Below are 25,871 nucleotides of genomic sequence, written 5' to 3'. Positions count from 1 at the left end.
CCTGGGATAAATCTTAGGTCTAGCTAAGGCCTCTGTATGTGTCCTTCGTGTGTGTGTGTGTGTGTGTGTGTGTGTGTGTGTGTGTGAGAGAGAGAGAGAGAGAGAGAGAGAGAGAGAGAGAGTTTGGAATGGCCTCACCCAGTTTTTGTTATAATAATAATAATAATAATAATAATAATAATAATAATAATAATAATAATTTTATTTCTTACCCGCCTCTCCATTTGGATCGAGGCGGGGAACAACAATAAGTATTAAAAACATAGTATACATTATTAAAACATCCTAAAAACATCCTAAAATTCCACTGGATAGGCCTGCTGGAATAGATTAGTCTTAATAGCTTTCTTAAATGCTAGAAGACTTTTAAGTTTTGGCCCAGGCCACCACTGGCATTTAGCTCCTAGAAAGTTAGCCATGAGGGAATGTGGCCCTACGGCTGAAAAGGGTTCCCCAGCCCTTATCTGTAGAATGAGAGGATGTTGGGAGAAGCTATTCAACACTGTCTGACTGAAGTGATAAGTATTGCTTGTGGGTAGTAAGAAGGAAGTAATGGAAGGCAACAAGGCCTATGGTGTTTGCTCATCTGGAGCATAGCATGCACTTGACATTCTGCTCTGAAAGTCATTTTGCGACATCAAACACCAGTATAAATACAGTTGATATTATCCAGCCAAATGTATGCACTTCTAACAGATTATTTCAGAGGGAAAGTTTTAAGCGCGTGCTTAATGCTTGGGTTGAAATCAACGGAACAGAACAATGCTTAACTTTAGCTGGGTAGTGCCCCAAGCAGTGATGTCAGTTTTCTGGACATTTCTGAACTGGAAAATTTTCCAATGCAAATTAAGCTAATTTGCATAGGATCATTTGCATTGGAAAATTTTCAGTTTGCATCAGAAAATCACTAGAGAGTGATCTAATTTAGCATTACTCTCTAGTGGTTTTCTGATACAACAAAGCTAAAACATTTATTTTTGCCTTGATACACCAAAAGTGTGTGTCCTGAGATATTTGAGAAGGGGATTTAAAATATCAATGTTTATTTATTTTTATTGTTGTACACTAACTTGGCAAGAGTTCTGCCCTGAAAAGTGGACAATATATATTTTAATAAAATAAAATAAATTTAATGTTATATTATATTGACATTTTTATTGGAATATTTGTAAAAATTTAAAGACAATAGCATATACTTCCTTTATTGTTTAAATATAAGAAAGAATCACAGAATAGTAGAGTTGGAAGGGGCCTATAAGGCTATCGAGTCCAACGCCCTAAGGTGCTGAAAACTGTTGACACACTCATTCAGCCTTTCCCAACCTAGGCCTCACCTACACCAAGCAAGATATTTCACTATGAAAGCAGTATGAAAGTGGTATATAAAAGGCAGGAGCCACACTACTGCTTTATAGCAGTATTGAAGTGCGCTGACAACTGTTGGGGCCCATTGATACATACCATACACCGCTTTCATACCACAATATCTGCTTGGTGTGGCTCCTGCCTTTTATATACCACTTTCATAGTGCAATATCCTGCATGGTGTAGATGAGCCACTAGTGTTCTCCAGATATGTTGGACAACTCCTAGCATCCTTCCATTAGCAGCATTTGGGGGGCACCAGGTGGGGGAAGGCTGTACCAATTAATGTTAGCAAACCAAAGAACTGTGCATGGTATACTGACAGCCACTCATCTGTTTCAACCTCTTCCATTGAGGTCGTTGGGGCACCTTCAGTTTCACTGTCACTAACTTATTATTAGTTCCTTTCACACGGAGCCATATGTGTATTGCAATGACATATTTGTCTTCTTTCACGTACTTGCTAGGGATAATCACCAGCAAAACATTAATGCCAACTTTGAAACTGCGAGACTTGCTGAATAATGACCCTGTTCAGAGGACACACTAAGCCACGGGGTTTAAGCATTTTGAGTTGAACATTATGGCTTCAGTGTCATGTGAACCATGAGTTAGCATGTTGTGTGATCCGTACCTAACCATGGTGGCTACATAACCAAGGTAAACACCCTCATTAACCATTTGCTGCAAAAGGATTAGCAGCCTAAATATGGCTTAGTGTGTCATCTGAACAGGCCCATCGTGTTTGCAATGGGCAGCCATTCACTGTTACTAATGAACTTATGAAATGGGGAAAAATTCTGCAGAAAAATAAAAGCACTGGGAAATTTTCTGCCCCACATCACTGGCCCTACGTAAACAGTTCCATCACATAGTATTACGGTTGATAGCACATAATGATAGTTTAGATGTTTCTTAACCTTGGAACAATTTCTTCCCTTCTTATCAGATATAAAGTTAATTGTTCTTGGGCATTTCAAACAAATTAGGGGATACAACTTGCCAAGATCATCCAGGATTCCTTAGGTTGATATGGATGCCTAATCATACCTAAATGGGAGCTCATATGGGCTGAAAGGTAGGGTAAAATTACCTAGTTTGGGCTGAAAGTTAAGTTAAAAATACCTAGCTGAAATATAAGGTAGCATAACATACCTAGGATGCTGGCTCAAGGTTTTCAGTTCATTGCTGATAGGGCAAGCCTTCCCAACCTAGTGCCCTCCAGATGCTGTTGGGCCTTCTTGGTGGCTGCTGCCAGGTTGTGGAACTCCCTGCTGGAGAAGCTGGGTTGGCTTCCTCTCTGCTGCCTTTCCACCAGCAGGCAAATACCATTTTACTCAAGCAAGCCTTTGTCAAGGCAGGTCAGGTGCTGAACCTCCCTGTGGAGAGCATTCCACAACTGGAGTGCCACCATTGAGAAGGCCCTCTCTCTACTGACCACTCGCTTTATCTCAGATGGCAAGAGCACCCTCCCTTGAAGATCTTAATGTACAAGCAGGTACATGTGGAGACAGATACCCTGGTTCCAAGTCATGGAGATCATTGAAGGCCAAAACCAGTATTTTGAACTGGGCCTGGGAATGGTCTGGGAGCCAGTGCCATTGCACAGCATGGGCATTATATGACCATAATACCCAGTCCCCATTACCAATTTAATAGCCACATACTGCAGTTTCCAAAAAGTCCTCAAAGGCAGCCTCGGGGATAGGGCATTACAGTAGTCTAACCTGGGCCGGATCTACACTAGTCTTATAACATTGCTAGTGTCCATTTCTAACGTGGTTCTCTGTATCGGTTCTCTGTATCACGGGGCACATTAGCGTTACTTACGTTTAGCTGTAACGTTACTGCAGGGCACATTGTTAAATTCTTTCATTGTTCTCCCTCCCTCTGAGCGTAGCAGAGTTGCTGGGTTTGCTCCGCCCGCTGCCTGCCTCATTCCTAGCCAGCAGTGCAGGGCAATAGTCATAAGCACACACACAAACCCCCTCCCAAAACATCTTAATGCAGGTCCCAGGGAATAGCTTGAGTGCATAGGAGCCAGCCACTTTGCTGAAACTAAGCAGCGTTGGGTCTGGTCAGGGTTTGGATGGGAGACCAAATTAAAAAGTTTTAGCAGCAGCCGCATTTAAGCCACGCTGGTCATGAGTTTTGGACTGGGACCAAGAGACCCTTGTTAATTTTCCTGCACAGAGCTACAGCGATCCTTTGAGCGCTCCTCAGCTCCTTTGCAAAGAGGGGGGAAATGTTAAAAAAAATCATAAAAAATCAACCGATGACCTAATTTGATTCAAATTTTAAGGCAGGATGCATGGGAGTACTTCACAATAAAAGCAGATTCTAAGGTGGAAAACTTCTGAGTCCTTTGCATGCAATTGTCAGTGATTGCACAGTGTAACACTGGTGTGATTTATCTGCTGTAGCAGATAAGATAGCAAACGGGTGAAGGAAGGAGAACAGGAAGTGGGCGGAGCAAACCCAGCAGCTCTGGGTTGTGAGAGGAAAATTACCGGTAGAACGAGGCACATGAATCTGTAGCCACGCTGGAACTAAGAAATAGAAACTGTAAGTACGACTCATTTACAACGTTGGAGACCCAGGGTCACGTGACGCTGTGCGTCACAGTAACCCATTCAAAACATTAGAATAACACCAGTGTAGATTCCCACCTGAAGGTTGCCAGAGCATGGGTAACCAAGGGATATAATTGCCTTATGTATAGCAGGGCAGCCAGGTGAGCGTGTTGGCCTTCGAATCAGAGGCCAGCCAGCTACACAATCTTCAGGAAGATAACTTACATCACTCTTGCTCATCCTGGTGCTGTCCAGATTTGCTGGACGGCAATCCCTGTCATTCCCAGCCAGCATGACCAATAGCTGGGGATGATGGTAGTTACAGTCCAACACCTCTGGAGGGTGCCAGGTTAGGGGAAGGCTGACCTACATAGCTGGGCAACTACCTGGAATCCTCACAGTTCCGGTACATGACTATAGCAGCCTCCTAAGCAGGTGGGAATGATCAGCGTCTCCCTTCCTCCCCCCCCCCCCGAATGGAACGTCATTCAGCTCCACAGCTGACTGCTCAGGGCATCCAGAAGGAAAGGGAATATAATAAAGGGAGATGAATCAGCATCTTCCTACTGCTGAGATGGCATGAATGGATAGTGTATCTGTAGGGTTAAGGTAGCCAGGAGAGAAGGACTAGTTATTGGCTGCTTTTCAAACCATTCAGACTGAATAATGATCGCCGTCTTCTAGAAACGCAGCCTAATGAAAAGCCTGTTTGAGAGTAAAATATCAAGTCTTTGGCTGCAGACAGCTGCTGTTGTTGGGTAGCAGCATTTCCACGGTTCCCGTTAACAAAGAAGACAATCTATTCACAAAGCTGCCAGGGAATTATCTGTCATGAAAAGGTTTCCAGTGATGAATACATCTGCACGCACACGCGCGCACACACACACACACACACACAAATGCCGCTTAATTGTGATAATTACAAGCACTGACTCCTACGAAGCAAAAACTAGAGGAGCCCTTTAAACTAAGTCCCCATACATCCCGGTTCTGGTTTGAGCTGGGATGTCACCCGTGGAGCTGAGGAGTGGGACTCCCAGAGGTGAGGAAGCTTGAGAGCCTTTTGACGTGGAAGAAAAGGAAAGCGGGGCAGGGAATATCCCCGCGTGAGTCGCACAGGCGGCCACTGCGCCTGAGAGGGAGATGGGTTAGGAGCTGTGTTTCGTATTCCATGAAACCAGCTTGTGCTGTGAGCCACTTCTCCTGTTGTGATTTTTAGACACAGGTGCAGTTCCTGAGTGACTCGTGGGCCTAGGGACATTGGAATGGCAGAGGCTGGAGACCTAGCAGAGGGGAAGGATTTGGCCTCGATAGAGGGGCGGCGGCAGCAGCAGCCACCTACCAAGCCTCCCCTCTCCACTTGGCTGAGCCCTGCTGCCCCTGTACTGTCACTGCCTGTTCACCTGCCCTTGTCAAGCCTGCAAAGAGGGGCAAGGGCAAGGAAGAATGCCATGATTCCAAGGCCTTCCACCGAAATGTGAGACAATAAAGAAGTCTGCCGTGCGATCCACAAAGCTTTATTCAGTAAATAGACATCTCTTCACACCTGAAGTGAGTGTGAAGGCTAGGAGCTATCCTCTAAGCTTAATTAGCCTAACCAAGCAATGCAGTTGCCTATCAACTAAATGGACAGTTTCCCGTTGTGCCCGATAGGCTTTTACCAGATCCCTTCTTCAGGGAGAGTCTTCAAGCTGTAACCTCTGGCGGGTGTCTCGTCTAGCAGAGTGCCTCCCACCTCCTCTCAACTCCGCCCACTTGACTCTGTGGTGGATTCTGAGATCTGTCCATTCCGATGCTCTCTCCCCATCCAACAAAGACTCCGTTCCCAGGGGCGGGGAGGAGGATCTCTGAGCTTGAGCCTCCTGTCCAATAAGCTCCTGGGAAGATTCCTCCTTGACTCCAGGAGAGTCTTGGAGAATTTCCTCCCATTGTTCCCATCTTAGCTGGTTTTCTTCTTCAGGCTCCGAGTCTGATTCCGGATCCACACCAGGGAGACCAGGCCTGATCCTGACACTGCCTCCACTTGCCTTGCCCTCTTCTTCTAGGTGGTGGTGTGTTCTGGGCTTAGGGCTAGCAAATGGACAATGATAACAGCAAGAAGCTGGGGGCACACTGACCACATCCTGCCCATATGGAGTTGACAGGGCCTTGGTGACCTGTTTGTGAGGTTTCTAGATGCATGTGGCTGGCTGTTGTTGGAAAGAGAATGCTGTGTGGGTGGTAGAAGCAGGTCTAAACCTCCACCTCATTCTTGTTTTCCAAAATTCTCTCCCCAACTCTGTGGCTGGGGGATAAAAAAAATGAAGAAAATAGCGTCTATTGCCACAAATAGATGGGCCTCCCTTTTTTTAGCTTCCCATGCAGGGAGGAGGGCAATTTCAGAAAACAAGCAGCTAGGAAGAAGGTTTAGATTTCACCTTCCTTTGTGTGAAGGTCCTAATCCAAATGTAGGCCCTTCACATTTACTTGTAAGTAATAAAGAAAGAAGGGATCAGCTACAAGCTACGTGACTTAACAGGTCACATTGTTTGACTCATAGACACACATGTCCCAGGACTAATGGCGTCACCTCCTCCCCTTTTAGGTGGGCTCATTCTTCATGATAAACCTCTGTCTAGTTGTCATTGCGACTCAGTTCTCAGAAACCAAGCAGCGAGAGAGCCAGCTGATGAAGGAGCAGCGAATCCGCTATCTCTCCAATGCGAGCACCCTGGCCAGCTTTTCGGAGCCGGGGAGCTGCTACGATGAACTTCTCAAATATCTCGTCTACATCCTTCGTAAGGCCAGCAAGCAAGTGGTAGAAGTCTACCGAACAACGGGGGTGAAAATGGGGTTTCTCTCCAGCCCAGGCAGTAAGAGCAGCACGGAGAGGCAGCCGTGTAAGCATCGGCCCCAGAAAAGATCATCGGTGCATCATCTCATTCACCATCACCATCACCATCACCACCACTACCACCTGGGCAATGGAAGCCTACAGGCGCCACGGGCCAGTCCTGAAATTAGTGATGTTGAAACCAGCTCCCTTCACAACGGTGCCAACAGGCTAATGCTTCCTCCAACAGCCAATCCTCATGCAGCTTGCAGCAACACTGAATCTGTTCACAGCATCTACCATGCAGACTGCCATTTTGAGCCAATTCACTGCAGATCATCTCTCCCTCAGCCTGGCCTCAGCTTACCAGCGCCAGAGGTGCTTCCCCAGACTGTGGTTGGCAGCAAGGTCTACCCTACTGTGCACCCAAGTAACTCTCATGAGTTGCTGAAGGATAAAGGCTTAGGAGAGCCCACGTTGAACCCTGGGGCTAGCACCCTGATGAACCTTAACATCCCTCCAGGACCATATAGCCCAATGCAGAAACTACTGGAGACACAGAGCACTGGTAAGTGTGAAAGTTGGATGTCAGCCATGGAATACCTTTTGGGTGGGCGGCAGAGTTGTTGATCTCCCCTATCTTGTCTTTTCAATCTGGATTGTCATTAATAAACTGTGGGGATGAAGTAAGGGGACAATTCAGCTTGTCCTCAGTTCAGAGCCATGATAGAAGTTACCCATCAATAATTTACTCATCAAAATTTACTCATCAATGAAGAGTTAAGGGAAACTCAGACAGTATTCATTTGGGGTTTCCTGTTTTGTTTTGGGTTATGAAAAAGGACAAAGAAATTAATGGTATACAAATTCATATTGGTAGCAAACAGATCATTTCATGGCCTTCTTAAGCTAGAGAATTTGAGGTGAATCAAACTGGTATGAAAAAGGCATTCGGGGCTCTGACCCAGCCATTCTAAACAGCTTTCTCTTAGCTTGCTTATGTTTGGGAGACTGGAGGTGCTGCTTTCAGATTTTGTCTATCAGTTGGAAGCATTGTGTCCAAGTTATGTCCAGGGAGAATGGGTCTGAAGCCTCAATGGTAAGTGGAGCAGAGAGTTGGTCTGAGAGTTGATGTTGCCTTAATATTTGTCAACAAGTAATGAAAGAGAGCAAAAGAAAGGAGTTTGTTCACATATCTCATTGTGAATACTCAAGGCTTTGTAGTTGAATAATATATGTTTACCTCTGCAGCTGTTATTCCCTAGTTGTATCTATCTAACATTGAAAAACATACCAATGACTGATCATTCTTCCTTGACTTCTTAGGAAGTCGACCGCTTCAGCTCCAATCCTAGGTATGCTTACTTCAGAGTGCACTGCATCCAATCACACTGAACACCATGCAACTTACTTCTGAGTAAACATGCTTAGGATCATGCTGCACATGATGGGCTAGGACAGACCAACTGAAATCAATGAAATTTAAGTTGATCATGGCTAACTTGTCCTGTTGATTTCAATGGATCTACTTTAAGCATGGCAAAGTTTGGATCCAACTTTCTATAATTTGTAAAAGGTACCCAATGTGAAAATGCAACTTTTTTCTAAGCAGCCATGATACACTGCAAGTATTTACGAATTCAGGTGTGAAATGCCTTATAGGACTTTTCCCTGTAAGGCATGGACAAGGCTGTCAGTGTAACATAATGGTCAACACTACAGAGACCTACACGGCTCCTTTGCAAAGCACTTTTCAAGATTGCTCTGTGTGTGTGTGTGTGTGTGTGTGTGTGTGTGTGTGTGTGTGTGTGTTTTAAGTGCTTTAGGCAAGAGAAAAAATTCTGAATGCAAAGCAGGGCCAGGCCAGCTAGCCAAAATATTACAATTTGTGTAATAGAGAAGTTCAGCCTAGGTGATCTGAGTTTCCCCTGCTGGCTTTACACTGAGAGAAACGTCTTAGCTGAATTCACAGTGCACTCTGGAGACAAACTCCTCATTCCATCGTAGCTAACACCAACTGGAGACTATTGTCTATGGGGAGCCGAGGGGACCATCTGTCAGCTGGGATCAGCCATTACAAGAAGTGATTTCAGAATGGTGTGTTTTGGGGGAAGCTGTGAATGTTGAAGTATCAGCAAACAGCAGGATGACAAAAGCCGCTTGCTGTCTCTAATTACAGCGCCTAATACTCCAGGTGCCTGAAGAGTTCATTGCTTTCTGATTCACCTTAATGACCAAACCTGTAATGAAACAACTGCGAACTCTTGGCAGTGGGCAGCTATCCCTTGCCCTTTTTTCCGCTGTTGATTTTCTTTGCTCGCCCTCAAATTTAAGCAACCATCTCAAGATTATAAATCTGCATACATTTTTTTAAAAAAAAAAATGAGGATCTGGGAATAAGCAACTTTGAGCTTTAGCATTTTGAGGAGACATTGCAACCCCGCTCCCTGATCCTCTGAGTGTCGAGAACTCCAGAGCTGCAAACCTTTCTCAGGGATAATTTCCTTTGCATGAGGCCACTGGAGACTGACTGGCATTTTGTATTATTTGCATTTATTTACAAATATACAGGTTGAGCATAGGTGGAGATTCACAGGTTAAACTCTTTTAGGAGACACAGCCCTGCTAGGTTTCAGAGCTCCCAAGAAATCTTAATAACTCTGACCTTTCCTCAAACTATTTCCCACCACCACCACCATGGGATGTAAGGAGCTGATTAAACGTGTTCCATCTGTGTCTTGCAAATTATCAGGCGTATTTCATTCTATCGTCCGCTTATTGACAGAATTGGATTTGTTTTTAGGGACATCCAAGAATTTTGTTCCACTTGTGGTAATGCACATTAGCACTAATTGACACTTGTGCTAGTGCACATTACCATAAGTGTAAATTCACGCTAGTGTGCATTAGTGCAAGTGTGAATTTGCCCAAATTCTCCCCAAAAGTGTTTTTAAAAAAAAAAAAAAAAAAAAAGCTGGTCTGCAAGTCTACAGAATCTGTTTGATTTGAAAAAAGCAGGTCTGTTGCAGAATCTGCAGGTTGGATTTATAGAAATCCAAATTAATTGGATTCCATTGTGAATTTCTCCAACATCGCTACCTCCGACTCAAGCTCATTGCATTTTCAGACTGAATTAGATCGTTCTTTACGTGAGGAGGAGAGGGGAATCCTAAGTCATTCCTTGGTCTACCCCAACTTGATAATCATTTGATTAATAAACACACATGGTCAGGCAAGATCTGGCCAACCAAATTCCCTAGTGAGGGGAAATCTCATTCAGTCATTTGCTTAACAGTGCATTAGCCAGTTCCAACTGGTCCAGAAGGTGTGACCAACTTTAATCCATTCAAACTTTCTGATCAGGTTTGGATGACACCCCATGGCTTGTTGTGAGTGAACTCACCATGAGCTGCAGTGCCCTCAGGCACTAATTCACATATCCAACTCCAGCTCGGGTGTTGTCATGTTGTGCGAACCCTGTGAGCATGGGTTATGTGTGGGTTAAACAACAGGGTTAAAATAGACCATGGCTTATAGCATTTTTCTGGTATAGAATTTTTAAGTTTTCCTCTGGTAAAAGCTACAACTAGATGCAGTCATTGTCAGATGGTATGGCTGCTCAAAAAAGGGAATTTTAAGTTGTCTGCTATATTAACAGGGCGGGGGGCGTGTTTGTACTTATTTCAGGTCCTTGTCAAGGCTCCTGCAAGATTTCCAGCCAGTGTGGGAAACCTGACAGTACTTGCAACCCGGATAGCTGTCCATACTGCATGAAGACCTTGGCTTCCAATCCAGAGCAAGCAGACAATGAGATGGGAGACTCCGACAGTGATGGGGTATACGAATTCACCCAGGATGCTCACTACCGTGATCAGAGGGACCCCCAGCATTGGAAAGCCCGGGGACGGAACACGTTAAAACTTCTAGCTTTCTGGAAGGTGGTTTGTGAAACATTTCGGAAGATTGTAGATAGCAAGTACTTTGGACGTGGGATCATGATAGCTATCCTGATCAATACCCTCAGCATGGGGATTGAGTATCACGAGCAGGTAAGCAGAGCCTTGTCTGTGCTTTTTTAGTAGTTATAGTTAGATTCTGCCTACAGCAGAGGAGCCCTAGATGCTGGCCTCATTAGCTCCCTCTTGGTTCTGCTCTTAGCCCCTTGAGCAGAATTTCATACCAGACAGCATTGATTAATGTTGACCCTCTGCTTTATGCCTTGCTCTGCTTAGCTATTGTTGTTCTGTCTGTTGTTATACAAAGCTGCGACATGCTCCAAGGGCAATAAAGCTGGTAGATCTTGAGGGAGCACTTCTTTATGTGCAAGTTAGTGTGGAGGTCTGTATTAGTGAATGGAGGTCAGCTATACTTATTGGTTTGGATATGATATTCCAAACTTGTTGGTTTGGAATATGGCTGTGTCATGTATGCCCCTACTGCTCCGGTATTGGGAGCAGGTGACGCAAAGAATCAATCAGAAACAGATTCTGATTCAGAAGATGCCGAGCCAGTGAGGGAGGAAGTTCACATGGAAGAGCCTCCAACGGCAAATGCGCCCCTCCCAGAGTCTGTCTCCCCAAGGCCAGATCCTATGCTCTCAGGAGACAGGGAGTCAACTTCCGGGGGTGAACATTCCAAAACATTACTGGATGCTAGGAATCGCCGGAAGTTAAAATGTTCAGCGAGATTAGCAGCAAAGAGACAGTCGGAGAGAGTGCGTGAGAAGGCGTCTACGCATCCTCCTCCACCTTGAAGCTTGGGACATTTGAAAAGCCTTTTCTTTCCTTTGAATGGTCAATTGTTTTGCTTAGTTTGCATAGCGTTGCCTAGGGGGGATTTTCCCATAAAGGTGCCTAGTTTGTGTTACAGAAGTGTTAATTGTTTGCAGTAAAGCTTTGTAGATTAGCCTAGGAACTTTCCTTGGTTTTGACTCCTTGGGGACGCTTGAGCAGCTACAGCCCACGACAGCCTGTTGGTTTGGAACATGGAAATGTGAAAGAAGATAGAGCTTATTTAACTGATGGGTTCAGTGGCTGGCAGGGCCGGCCCTATCATTAGGTAAAGTGAGGTGTCTGCCTCAAGTGGTGCATGCAGGGGTGGATGGCAGGTAGGTGGAGCATTGACCAAGCTGTAGCAAGGTGTTGGAAGGCAGAGCTGTGTGTGTGCCACATGGTGTGCCCAGCATCCCCTAAATTAGCCTGCTGTCCACAAGTGCAGTAGAAGATGCTGTCCCGATGCCAGTGTTGCCAGATGGCTTCTCTATGCGGAATATGGGGGGAGCCAGCTTGTCATTGCAAAATGTTTTGGGCTGGCCCTTGTGGCTGGATGCTCAGTACAACGTAATTGCAACCAAGATGGCAACTGAAGCAGAAGTTTCAGTAGCTGAGATTGAGAAAGTTTGTGAGTGAAGCCATGTTTACAAACTGCTGTGCTCTTTTCCATTTTCCAGTAATGGTAGCAGGTTTCCATGAATCTACCAAACGTCTCAAGACTATTTGCTTGCATTAATAAATCATTTAGATTTGATTTTGTAATAGCTACCTTGCAAACAAGATGTCATGAAATATGCAGACTCTACCATGAAATAAGTACTGTAATTGCATGCTTTGGGGTTTTTCGAAACACACACACCATTTCCCATACAGTTTGGATGACGGTGTTGTTGAAATTATTTTGCTCAAGTCAATCATATTGTGGGGAGATCTTTGCTTAGAAATGTATCTGTTATAACAGTAAATTGAGATGACCAAAATCAAGAATATCCACACTAATTGCATTCTGTAACTGCAAGTGCTACATAGTCTCTGATTTGAGATTTGAAACAAGCTCCAATTTCCATAGGTCTATATCAATGCTATTCCTAGTCAAAGGATGAATCAAAGACTTTTGCTTCCATTTCTGTCAAGCCTGACTTTTTTTTAAAAAAAAAAAAATTAAAAAAATCCTATTAAGCATGTATAATAGTAGTGGGCAACTTGTAACCCTCCAGATGTGTGCGAACATCAGATGGCCTCCAGATGGCCTATAACTCCCATGATCCCTCACAAGTGGCTATGCTAGCAAGGGCTCATGGAAGTTGTAGGCCAAAACACCTGGAGGTCCACAAATTGCATATTTTACTTCTTTTCTAGCTTCTTTCCCCTTCTTGGTATAGTCACTTGCTATTGAGTGTGGCTGCATTTGTTCCCATTTTTGTAGCTAGCTCTCCATGTCTGAATTGTAGCTGCAAACTAGATTCTGCAGGTATAATTGTAGATCCCGGTGCCATCCTGGTGTATTAATGCATCACTGGCTGTACATTAGGGGGGCGGAGGCCCAGTTAGTGTTCTAAATGTGTCCCTTCAAGCCAGCATGTTTTCTGAAATCTTAATGCAATGTGGCTGATTAACCTTTGTTTTTGTTATGCCTTAAATGGAAAGGCACTCTTCGCCCTACCAGTAGGATCCGTCACGTGCTGTTTGACCTTCATTTGATGACCTTACTCAAAATATGTCTCTGTAGCCAAAAGAAGGATTGACTGATTGCTTTTGAAATGCATCATTCTTTTAATAATAATGCCAAGTGGATCATTTCTTTGGAGCCTGAGGGAAAACTAGAAAACTTGATGCAAAGTTCACATTCTACATTTTGGATAATTTTAAGAACAAGTGGAAATGTCATTTCTGTACAAGTCAGCTATTGCTTCCTGCTGTGGGGAAGTAACCTTAACAGCTTCTCTGTCCTTCCTGCCATACCAAATGCGGTGCTATGGTCGTGCAGGAGAGGGAATCGTAATGACCTATGTACTTTCATCAGGCTGATGAGAAAATATGGTATCTTTTTCCACATGCACAGGTGGGGGTCATGGGGAGACATGGGTCTGCTAGGTACTAGCAGTGTCCGTAGGAATGTGGACTAAAGATGATTAGGTGATGGGCCCAAATTTGAAGAATTTGGGACTGAGGCAGGAAAAGGGTACTCCATGGGTTTCAGTATGCTATCTTAACAACAACAACAAAATCAGCCTAAAGAATGCAATGTCCCATTTTCCCACCAGACTCTTGGAGTGGATAGGGAATGTTGAATCCTGTTTTTATTAACTCATCTGATTAAAGTGGCAGTAGAGAATAAGAAGATGGGTTTTTTTCTCCTGTAAACTCCTGCAGCTTACAGTGTGCCATTTCATAATCTGACAGTTATGAGATAGGGAATTAGAGCTGAGAATTGATGGCTCTGGTCTTTCAGCTGAGATTATAAATGGTGAATGTGACCTTTTTTCCCTCAAACTTAGGAGCAAACAAATCAACTTCACTAAATGTATCTTTATTGGTAGATCATTTAAAAAGGAATGAAGGGTCTTAAGAGCACTTGACTTGATTAGTTTTTATATTAGGCTTTCTTGCTTCTTTAATGCAGATTTAAAGCATAGGCACTTCCACACACCCTGAACCTTGGCCTTGTAAGTTATACCACGCTGAAGGGTTTGGTATGAAAAATGTTGTTGATATGCCCACAGACTTGGAATACTTAACAGCAGAAAGGAAACAGGATAGGACCACTGACAGGTCTGAAATAAAATAAACGAAGAAATGGTTTTCCAGCTGAGATATTTGGACTCCAACCCTCTTTTAGCATTGATTCCTGCTGTGGGGAGTGGGATTTGCGTCACCTGACACAGGAGATCATGACAAGAGGCAGCTGGACAACCATCTGTCAGGTATGCTTTAGGGTGGATTCCTGCATTGAACAGGGGTTGGACTTGATGGCCTTATAGGCCCCTTCCGACTCTACTGTTCTATGATTCTATGAAGCAGCATGAGCATTAGCACCCGATGTGTCTAGCTTCTTGTAGAGTGAAATCTGAAGATGTGATGTTGCTAAGACAGTGATTGATGCTAGAGTTAACTCTTGGCATGTGACACTCAAATGGCTAGACAGGTGTCCCTTACGGATGGAAGTCCCAAGGATGGACAAACCAGACTCTTTCTGGTCCATGACATTTTTGCATGTGTTCAGTCATAGATCTGTTCCATCCTGTTTCTGAATTAATCTGCAAATGTTATGTTTTAATCTACACGGCAGTTGCATTTAAATACAAGTTTAAAATGTGTTTCCTTTCAAAACACACAGTCCTAAATGAATCTTCTCCCAAAATACGTATTTTTAAAACATTTTGTTATGTCTTTTGAGGTGAGAACTGCATCAGAACTATGAAAGATAGTGGATAATTGAGTACCAATTCGCACATTAGTCCTGGAAGAGCAGAACAGGTCAGTTCATATTACAATTCACAAATACCTAATTTTTCAAGCATCCCTCCTGTCCAAAAAACGGCCAGAGTTTTCTCTCATAGTAATGAACACCCATTGGAAAGGTGCTAAGGCCCAGTGTGGGAGTAATTATTTTAAAGTGCAAAATTATAGCTCTGAAGCTCCAAGCTTGATTTGAGAGCAGGCAGGGCTGAATCAGAGCCACATCCACAGCTATAGTGAATATTCTATAAGCAGCAATTCATCCATGGCTGGCCCAAGATATTTTGCAGCAAATAGCACCCTCACCCCTAAGGTCAAGGTGCATAGTATCCAAGGGGAGTGAAAAAACAAGCCGAAGGCAGGGGCAGAACCAAGGATAATCTTGCAAGTTGTTATTTGTATAGAAAAGGGTTTAATAAAAGCAGCCTACGCATTTCGGACGGAAAACGTCCTTCCTCAGGGTCAAAAAGGTTTATACAGTTGTCACTTCAATGAAATCATAGGGTTAGGGTTAGGGTTATACGTATAAACCTTTTTGACCCTGAGGAAGGACGTTTTCCGTCCGAGACGCGTAGACTGCTTTTATTAAATCCTTTTCTATACAAATAACAACTTGCAAGATTATCCTTGGTTCTGCCCCTGTCTTCGGCTAGTTTTTTCTCTCCCCCACAGGGTTTCCCTTCTCTTCGTGCATAGTATCCAAGGCCAATCAGATTATCTTTGCACCTGACGAGGGGCAATCCTACAAGCACGCTCCATGGCACTAAAAATACAAGAATGAAAAATTAAAAATGTGAACTGACACCCATTTACCCGGGAGTGAGTCCCATTGAACTCAATGGGCCTTACTTTTGAGTAGACATGCCTAGGATTGCACTTTAAATAAATAACAAATATGCTGCCATTTCATGACACCCAAAGCCAGTAGTTACCTGAGGCGGCCACATCGCTCTGTCTAATGGTAGGGCCGGCTGGCCCTGATACTAATCTGTATAGCCTGAATTTCCTATATATCCCACACTGCAGAAAAGAGACACACTAGTTCTCCCTTCAAACTTTCTCTCCTGAGAACAAAAAGAAGAGTGATGTAAATTTTAGAGCCCTCATTAAATGTTCATGACAACCAACCCTAATTTTTTTCATTATTGACTTAAGCACTTTGGCAAGTTTTGCCCATTATTTCAAAATGTGTGTCACTAATGAGACATTCTCATGAACATCATTCTAAAAAACAAAAAAAAATTAAAAATCTTGGCGCATTCATTTTTAGGAAGATCAGCTATTCCTTCAAAAGAAGGAGCTGTCATAATTACTTAAAGCATCATACAAGCCACCCTTAACCAGGTTTCCATAATAAGGAGAAACTGGAAGTTTTGTTATTAATAGAAATAAATGGCACATTTCACCCATGTTTTAGATTTGCCGTCTGTTCTTAAAAATGGGGATGTAACTTGCTGAGAAATTTCAAAAACCATGTTAGCAGAATATGAGACATAAATGCACTTGGATGCAGCTATATTGAACCACTGTGTCCAGGCCCACTCTGTGGAAATTAATGGTACACTTTCTCTGTATATCATCTAGTAAAGAGAATCACTAGTGCTGCTATCCCAACGCTATCACATCAGTCTACATAACGCTCAACTGCTCTGCCTCCCCCATAGATAAAGGACCTTGACCCCACCAATTATTTTGAGCAGAGGACCCCCTAACATGCTGAAAATCAATTGATCTGAAGACACAATTATCCCAGCCGGAGCTAAAATTGGCCTCCAATAGTAGCCCGGGGATTAGATGAAACATTATTGGATGCATGGCAGAGATCCCATTAGGGCAAACCACATGGTAAAGGAAAGAAACTCTAAAAGCTGCAAATAAAGCAGCCTCTTCCAATTTAATCTCAAATAACCAAGCAAAGAGATAATTAGGGTCCTGAAGGAATGGCCTGCGATGGTGGGGGGAATGATAACAAGATTGGCTTGATTGCAGGGGAAGGAACGGAGTTTTTTTTTTTTTTTTTAAAGCCACGGGAGTTGTCCCCATCAACCTCAATCAGAAAACAGAGTGAATAAACTGGTGGTTGTTTTTATTTTGTTCTTTGTTTTTTACTGGCTGCGGTTTTTGCTTTGTTTTTTAAACGTACTTGTTTTTGACCATCCAATTGAAAGGAGAAAAGCAGTCTGAAAGGCAAGCATGTGTTCTGAAGGGGAATGCTAAGAGACTTCTAAATTTCTTCTTGCTACCGTTGAAAAGAGGCATTAGCTTCTGAACACTGGTTTCCTCTAATGAACACCTGAAAACGTAATTTGCTCTCATTGAGCTCGCCACTTCTAATTCACTCTAGTCACCTCTGGGTACTGTTCCACTGGCAACACACCGTCATTCAAGGTTGGAATCTCAAAAGTGTACAAAATCAAGTTAGGTCCAGAGCCCCGGAGGCAGGAGCGCTGGAACTATGCAGCCAGATGGTTCGCTGTGTCTCAGCAAGCTTGAAAGAGGGGGAGATGAATAGGGGAAACCAAACCTGTGGAAGTTGCAGGCGTTGTGGACTGGCCCAGTGGTAAGCAATTGTTTGAAAGTCTAGAAAAGGAAGTAATTCAAAAGAGGGCATATATATAAAATCTTCAAAGAAAGAGCCTCAGAAAATGGTGGCTAATGTGCACACTCCCTTTGCAAAATACCATTGTAACCTTTCCAGGCACTTTTTAAGCTCATTTAAGAGTTTTAAAGCTTAATCCTTAGTGCATCAAACGGCAGGGGTCTTGAGCAGGTGACGGTACAAATGTTGTAAAGTTGTCACTAAGTAACATTAAAACCTAATAACTGCTGCGGCGTGAAAATATCAGCCATCTGTGCCACAGTGTGTAAGAGAGATGTGCTTGCAAAATGGATCAGAGTCAACAAGAGGATTCGAGAGAATGTTTCTTGCGGAAATGTGGGATATCCCTATAGCAGTGGCCATTTGTGGCTAAGAAGTGTTAGTTAAGGAGCGAGAGTCTTTGGTCTGTAGCAGACCAGGTATGAGTAACTTACTGGCTCATTTGATCTAGCTTTTTTCTCTGTTGGTTTACCTCCTGTGGAGAGCCAGTGTGGTGTAGTGGCTAAAGTGTTGGACTGGGAGTCAGGAGATCCGGGTTCTAGTCCCTACTCAGCCATGGAAACCCACTGGGTGGCTTTGGGCCAGTCACAGACTCTCAGCCCAACCCACCTCACAGGGTTGTTGTTGTGAGGATAAAATGGAGAGGGGGGAGGATTATGTATATGCTGTCTTGGGTTCCTTGGAGGAAAAAAGGCGGGATATAAATGCAATAATAAATAAAAAAGAAAGAAAGAAAGAAAGAAAGAAAGAAAGAAAGAAAGAAAGAAGACCTCTCCATCTTGGGAGTCATTGCATAATTTGCAGGGGAAAGCAAATTCCACTTACCCCATCCTAAGCAAGATGATTATGACTTTGTCCTAGAAGAGGAGGAGGAGGAGGTTCAACTAGTTTCATCTCCATGATGGAGACTCCAATACCCTCTCTCAAATCTTTTGTGGCAACAATGGGGACAGCTGAGTTGGGGGCACAGACAGTGAACCTTTGCTTTGCCTAGCCTGTGAAAGCACAAGCAAACACTTTACAGTTCATTTTAGGCTTATTAAATACTATTATTGCTATCATTATCCAGGAACAAATGCATCATAAGAATGTTCAGCAACATGCAATAAATGCCAGAGTTACAGTTAGGACGGGGGAACAAGCAAATGTCAAATTTATCAAGGCTCTCTGATTTCCTTCTTGAAACTTGTTCCGACTCATGTCCATACCAAATTGTGAGCTTTACTGGGGGCATGGGGGTTTCACACAAACATTTGTGCATATTTTCAAGCGTATTTTTCCAAATGTATGCATCCATCGTGTGCATTTTTTAAATGTACACATTTTCTCCCATTGGCTAAAGCATGTTTGTGCACATTTTTCAAATCTATGTATTTTTTATGCACATTTCCCAAATGTACCCATTTTTCAAACTTTTTTGTTGATGTTGCACAAATCACATTGCAAACTTGGAAATACACGAACTTCAGACTGCAGGTTGCATTTGGTTCCTGGAGGTGCAAACTGAATTTACATCTCACCTATCCCTAGTTACACTGCTCGCAGTTTTAAAAACATTTGTTTGTTTATCTTAAGAACATTTCTACCTCACTCGTCATCTCTAGGACCTCCAAGGTGTCTTACTTCAAAAAACTAAAAACAATCCTAAAGGCAACAATTCAAAACAACAATTAAAAACACTTTTACAGAAAAGCCAAGCAGACAATAATTTACAGTGTATACAAGGCCCAACGGCTGCTGAAACAAGTTTTTTTTTTTTGCTCCTTACTGAAAGACAAGAAGTAAGGGGGCTTCCTTTGTGGGGCATTTGAGAATTTAGGTGCCATGACTGAAAAGGCCCTTACTTGTCCACCTATCATACCACTGCCTACCCTACTGCACACACCCATTGCACCACTGATTGTGGGAGAACCAGCACAGGGCTAGGGATGGACAGGTCACTCTATTTCCAAACTCTGAAGAACCTTTACATTTCATGCTTTACCATCTATGCTTTTAGAGGGAAGATATCGAAAGCTCCCATACAATGAACTGACATCCCTCTGTGAAGGAGGGGAAGTGGAAACTATTGGAAATATTTCATTATATTGTTATCAAGAAATTCACTGTGCTTTTATTACACCTATTTTACCAAAAAAAAAAAAATGCCAGGCAGATCAAATGAATATTATCTTCCTGTTCGCCTCTCTGATAAGGGTTCTCAGATTACAGATAAGGTGGCCAGGTTTTGTGCAGCTGCTAGCACTTGCTGCAGACTTTTATTTATTTATTTATTTACAATATTTATATACCGCTCCCCATTCAACATTTTGGAGCGGTGGACAAAATAAAATTGGACAAAACCAGAATAAAACACATTAAAAGAATATTTTGAAAGAAACGAAGTGCAAAATAAACTGCGGCTGGTCATTCAGGTAAGGCTTCCTGGAACAATGACGTTTTCAGGAGGTGCTAGAAGGAATACAAAGTTGGCACCTGCCTGACCTCCAGAGGCAGGGAATTCCATAGGAGGGGCCCCACCACACTGAAGACTCTTCCCCTGGTGGATTCCAATCACACGATAGGTCTATGTGGAACCACCAGAAGCATGTCTTCTGATGACCTCAGTGACTGGGCAGGTTGATAGGGGAGAAGGCGCTCTCGCAGGTATCCTGGTCCCAAGTTGTTTAGTGCTTTGAACAATAGTACAAGAACCTTAAACCTGGCCCAGTAGCGAATAGGTAGCCAGTGCAGTTTCCTCAGCAAAGGAGTTACATGCTGGAAAGGGGCAGCTCCGGACAACAGCCGAGCTGCAGCTTTCTACACTAGCTGCAGCTTCCGGAGGAGCTTTAAGGGCAGCCCCACATAGAGTGCATTGCAGTAATCCAATCTGTACCATGCTGGCCAAGCTGTCCCCGTCCAGGAGAGGCCGTAGTTAGCGAACCAGCTGAAACTGGTAAAAGGCACTCCAAGCTACCGTGGCCACTTGAACCTCCAGCGACAGAGATGGATCTAAGAGTACCCCCAAACTACAAACCTGATCTTTCAGCGGGAGCACAACCCCATCCAGAACAAAATGGTACTTTCCCACCAAGCTGATACTCTGGGATCAATCTAGTTGTTGTTTGGGTTTCAGTATAATTATGTATCTCCAGCAAAGGAGATCGTTACCTTAGGCTGAGCGAAGGAAGATAGATGCTTTTGAACTGTGGTGTTGGAGGAAAATTCTGAGAGTGCCGTAGACTGCAAGAAGATCAAACCAGTCCATACTCCAGGAAATAAAGCCAGACTGCTCCCTTGAGGGAATGGTACTAAAGGCAAAACTGAAGTACTTTGGCCACATAATGAGAAGACAGGATACCCTGGAGAAGAGGCTGATGCTAGGGAAAGTGGAAGGCAAAAGGAAGAGGGGCTGACCAAGGGCAAGATGGATGGATAATATTCTGGAGGTGACAGACTTGACCTTGGGGAAGCTGGGGGTGGCGACAGCCGACAGAAAGCTCTGGCGTGGGCTGGTCCATGAAGTCACGAAGAGTCGGAAACGACTGAACGAATAAACAACAAAATAATTATGTATGTTGTATGTAAGTACTGTGCCTGTAAAGTGATCAATGATCATAATGAAATTTATCTGTCAGTCCATGTCAGTTTTGCATGTGGTAATTTTTATGTCTGTTCTGTCCCATTTCTATCTTAAGCCACAATTGTTCTTAAGATGTGCATGAAATTTTGTATTTAAATATGTATTTTTGAATGTATTTCCCCACAAAATATGCATGTCTAAATGTATTGTCTCTCAGAGTAGACATTTCTAAACATATTTTATCCTAAAATATCCATTTGTATATCCATTTTGGAACCATTTTTTTAAAGCTGAGAACTGCATTGTGCAGAATTCAGTGGAGTGAAGAATCTGAAGGATAACTGCAATCCACAGATTCACCTGAAAGGTGCAGGTCAGGTGGACTCTCTTCAGAATGCAGACCCAATCAAAATCTTCAACCATGACTAAGCAGAGAATCAACCTCAGAGGTTGATCTGGATAAGCAGGCACAGGCGGTCCTGCATATTCTCATGTACTATATAATTTCCTCTGTACCATGAATAAGCATTTTCATTTTTGTAATGCAAAGAAGAGTCTTGGCCACACATTCTCTTTTATTGATTTTCGTGTGACTTATAATAATAACTTGATGGTCATTTATATTAGTGATATTTTGTTCTTTCCCACCAAGCCAGTCATTAAAACAATGTTGGCCTAATGTGGAACTTTGCTGTCGGCTCTCTTTTCTCTTGATGCCCGTGTTCATTTGGATTTTTTGGTGTCATAGTTGAGGATTTATTTCACGTTGTTGGGGTCAAAAGGTGTGTTTGTTTGTTTTTGGTGTAAGTGACATGTTTAGTATACTTTTATATCTGCTTCTTCTGCTTGGCTTCAACTCTAGTCAATGCACTTGGTTCCAAGGTTTGCCATTAGTTCTAACGTACAATATCACCACTAAGCTCAATATGGCTCTTCGCAGTCGGTGGGTGTGCTCTCGCATCTGTTGCACACTCATGGAAATCAGGTGCAAAACAGGCAAATGTCATCTTGAGTTGTGCTAGCCAAAGCACAGTGTTTTAAGTACAAAAAAGTAAGAGTGGCACTTTCTCTACAGCTCTGGTTATACTCCATGTGGAGTACTGTTATCAGTTTTTTGCTCATCAGAACCTAGTAAGTAGGATATGGCTTAATTTGAAAGCAGTCAGTGGATAGCAGGGATAGGCAACATGGTGCAAGCAGGCGCCAGTGTGCCCCCAGACACTGTTCTTGATGCCTGCCAAGGTAGGCTGACCATATGAAAAGGAGGACAGGGCTCCTGTATCTTTAACAGTTGCATAAAAAAGGGAATTTCTGCAGGTGTCATTTGCATATATGGGGAACCTGGTGAAATTTCCTCTTCATCACACCAGTTAAAGCTGCAGGTGCCCTGCCCTCTCTTGAATCTGGTCACTTGAGTATAGCTCCTGCAGCTTTAACTGGTGTGATGAAGAAGGAATTTCACCAGGTTCTCCATATATACAAATGACACCTGCTGAAATTCCCTTTTCTATGCAACTGTTAAAGATACAGGAGCCCTGTCCTCCTTTTCATATGGTCACCCTATGCCAAGGTGCCCTACCCCTCCCACTTTTAAAAATTTATTTAACCTATTTTCCTACCAGCAGCTAGGATTGCAGTGAAATACATTTATGTTGATGCTAAAAACTGCAGGCTCAAAGGAGTTGTTTACTGTGTTGGGGCTCAGATCCTCTTCTGCCATGTACTCAGTCTTTGGGGCAGGTTACTTGTCCTTTGCCATGCCTCCCATGTCAGTCATTTTGTGGTGGTGCTCAGGACAGTTTCTCAAATTACCAGATGTGCCCATGCTCCAAAAAGTTTTCCTAGCACTGTGTAGCAAAGGTCAGCATAAATGATGCATAAACACATTGTGGACATCCTTCTCTTCTTTTACTACCCCATTGAACTCACTTGGTTCTGACGGAAATTACCATGTGGTCCTTGACCGACATTGTGGGCCTGTAAGGACCTACTTTTTGTTATTGCTAACAGTTAGGCACACTTATAAGATGCAGGTCACCTTCTCTGTGTCCAGGAATTATCACAGTTCATCAACTATTAAGGTGGAGGCTGTGCAGGAGAATTTGTGAATTGGCAATTGCAGCAGATCCTTTTGGTTCTAGGACTGTGGGACTTTCAGAATCTCCACAATCAAGTGGTTGGATTGAGTGCTTTGTCAAAACATCTTTTGAGAACATGCTCTTAGAGAAGCTTCATTTGAATCCTTTCAGAATAATTTAGTTGTTTCAGAACTCAAGTAGGAGGGAGCCATGAGCTGGTGACTGTAAGGCTGTTGGATGGACAGCTCTGTCCACCAAATGGGGAGGGGGGTTATGGACAGATCAGCTACACTAGCTAAGGAACACTCCTTACACCAATAGGGCAAAGTTGGTTTAGTGATGTACTCCTACAACTCCTATAAAAGCTTCTGGGTCAGGTTGGTTCACTGGTCTGTGAAATTGTGAGACATGCTTCTACTGGCTGCAGAGCACCTTCTCCATGCATCCTCTCTACTTTTGACTTGCCCTTTCCTCAACTTTCCTGGAGTGAGCCTAACATAACATTCAGGCTCTAAATCATGTATCCTCATTTATGGCTTGGAATGTGTCCCACTTTTCTGCATACGAATTTACTGTCATCTTTCTTGTGATGTGCCAGTATTCCTTTGGCAAGTGATCAGAAGTTTGGCATCATGTTTGTGACTTTTCCCTGTCTTTCTGTCTGCTTTCTCTACCCATCATGGAGCTTGTGTGAATTATCAATTAAAAATCCTCAGCAAAACCATCTGAATAGATTATGTTGATGAGGGTGGTGGCGGGGTAAAGTGCCTTTGCAACATTTAATTGCTTGTTGTTTAAACAGGGATTATTCTTATTAAAGCTATGTTGTTGGAGCCTTTTGGAATGAAATCAATATTAATGGTATCTGTTGGAACTGTTACCCATGATGATGGTTGACTTTCAGAAAGCAACTTCTTGTTTTTTATTGAGAGTAATTAGTGTAATGAATAAGTATCTAATGAGGGCATGTCAACACACATAGCCAAAATCAGCAGATAATTGGTTCTGTCAATCAATGGAATTTGAAACCTAAGAGATGTAAAGGCAAAGAATTACAGTGAAAGATGAACCAGTTTCAAATTTGTTTTGATGAGGGGCCTTCTCAATCAAGGAACTCTTGGAATTTGTACTTTTGCAAAAAGTTTTCAAATTCTCAACAAAGAATTTGCTATATCCTCACAAAACTACTATTCTCAGCATTCTTGGGAGCATGACTGTTAACATAACATGGCTGTTAAGCCGTTTTCAAAGCTTTTTTGGGGGGGGTGTTGTATGATGAATGATCTATTTTCATCTGAACCATTGGAAATGGCCCCAAATGGAAAAGTGAATCTGACAGGGTAGGTAGCTTTGGCTGCAATTCTATGCACATGTTCCTGTGAGTAAGTCTGATTGAATACCATGGGACTTACTTTGGAGTAGACATTCCTCAGATTGTACTGTTGTTAAAATGTTCCAGAAAACATAGACTCAAAAGCATGGGACAAGGGAGTGAAAGAATCTTGTTTGCGCACTCATCCTCTGAATTTTGGCACAGCGTGGCCCATTTGGGGAGGGTACATGAACAGAGATGCCTTCCTGCATTAGTGACACATCTCCATTTGGTAAGAGGCAAGGAGCTTAGAATTCTGCAGCAAGAGTGCAACTAGACTGGTGTTTTTGTGATCTGGTACAGATCAGTGCACAAGGAAGAGATGTAGTGTGCACCATAGCTGTGACTTTCCTGTGCTTAGTGTTTCATTATAAGTATTTGTACCTCATTAAGAGAGTGCAAAGGCTGAGGGGAAAACAGTGAAGCAGGGCTGTTGCCTTCCTGCCCTGCTTCTGGGTTTTCCCAAACACATGTTTTGCCCCAGCTGAACTATGGGCCTTCAGTCTGATCCAGCAGAGCTCCTCTTATTCTGCCTAGGATGTTGCCAGCGGGCACATGATGCAGGAACCTTGTTGAAGCTAAGCAGGTCTGAGCAGCACCATGTACATTGATGGTGCTATATAAATAAATAATAATAATAATAAGTGTGGTCAGTGCCTGGGTGGGTGACAGCTTGATAACCCCATTGAATGCTGATGTGAGCACCATGGAAGAAAAGTGGGATATGTATGTAATCAATCAATCAAGAAGTGTGTTCTGAGACACAGTCCTAACCTTATCAGGCTGTAGCTGCAATGTGACCTGTTCTCACACTGGGGAGTAAGTTCCACTGATTTCACTGGGGTTTATCTCTGTTTAAAGGCCGCATTTGCATGGAATGGTAAGCCAGGATTTTCAGGAACGTGCTGCTGGTGCCTTCAGCCCATTCACTCCTGCTTGCAACCACTAAGCAAAGCAGGAACAGTTTGTTTAGTGTGTCGTCAGAATCATGGGTCCTGGCTTGTTGCTCCCATCCCTTCACAAGCCAGAATCACAACCAAGGGGGTGTTATGATATATGGCTTATGCTGTAGTTGTTCACCATAAGCCAGCCTCCCTTTCCTTTTCTCTGCCTGAACTTGGCAATGCTGTTGCTGTCTCTCAGAGACAGATGATGCAGCTGAGATCCTGGCTTCGTGTGATCCTCCCTTGCAAGTACTCTGCGCTGTCATCTCTTCCCCCATTCCCTTTCACCCCCACAATTCCCACCTTGTTCAACAGTGCTGCATAGGCAGCATGCC

General features: G+C 43.3%; 1 protein-coding gene across 1 annotated transcript in view; it reads left to right on the top strand.

The window, feature by feature from the left end:
* Window positions 1–25,871, top strand: part of CACNA1G (calcium voltage-gated channel subunit alpha1 G) — a 392,734-nt gene that overhangs the window by 219,536 nt on the left and 147,327 nt on the right. The window contains exons 8-9 of the mRNA XM_063120222.1: window positions 6,523–7,330; window positions 10,450–10,799. Coding sequence (XP_062976292.1) covers window positions 6,523–7,330; window positions 10,450–10,799 — 1,158 coding nt within the window. The remainder of the gene's footprint in view (window positions 1–6,522; window positions 7,331–10,449; window positions 10,800–25,871) is intronic.

Source organism: Elgaria multicarinata, chromosome 3, assembly GCF_023053635.1.
Source record: "Elgaria multicarinata webbii isolate HBS135686 ecotype San Diego chromosome 3, rElgMul1.1.pri, whole genome shotgun sequence".
NCBI lineage: Eukaryota > Metazoa > Chordata > Lepidosauria > Squamata > Anguidae > Elgaria > Elgaria multicarinata.
The sequence above is the reverse complement of the archived record's forward strand: the minus strand, read 5'-3'. Positions and strand labels throughout refer to the sequence as shown.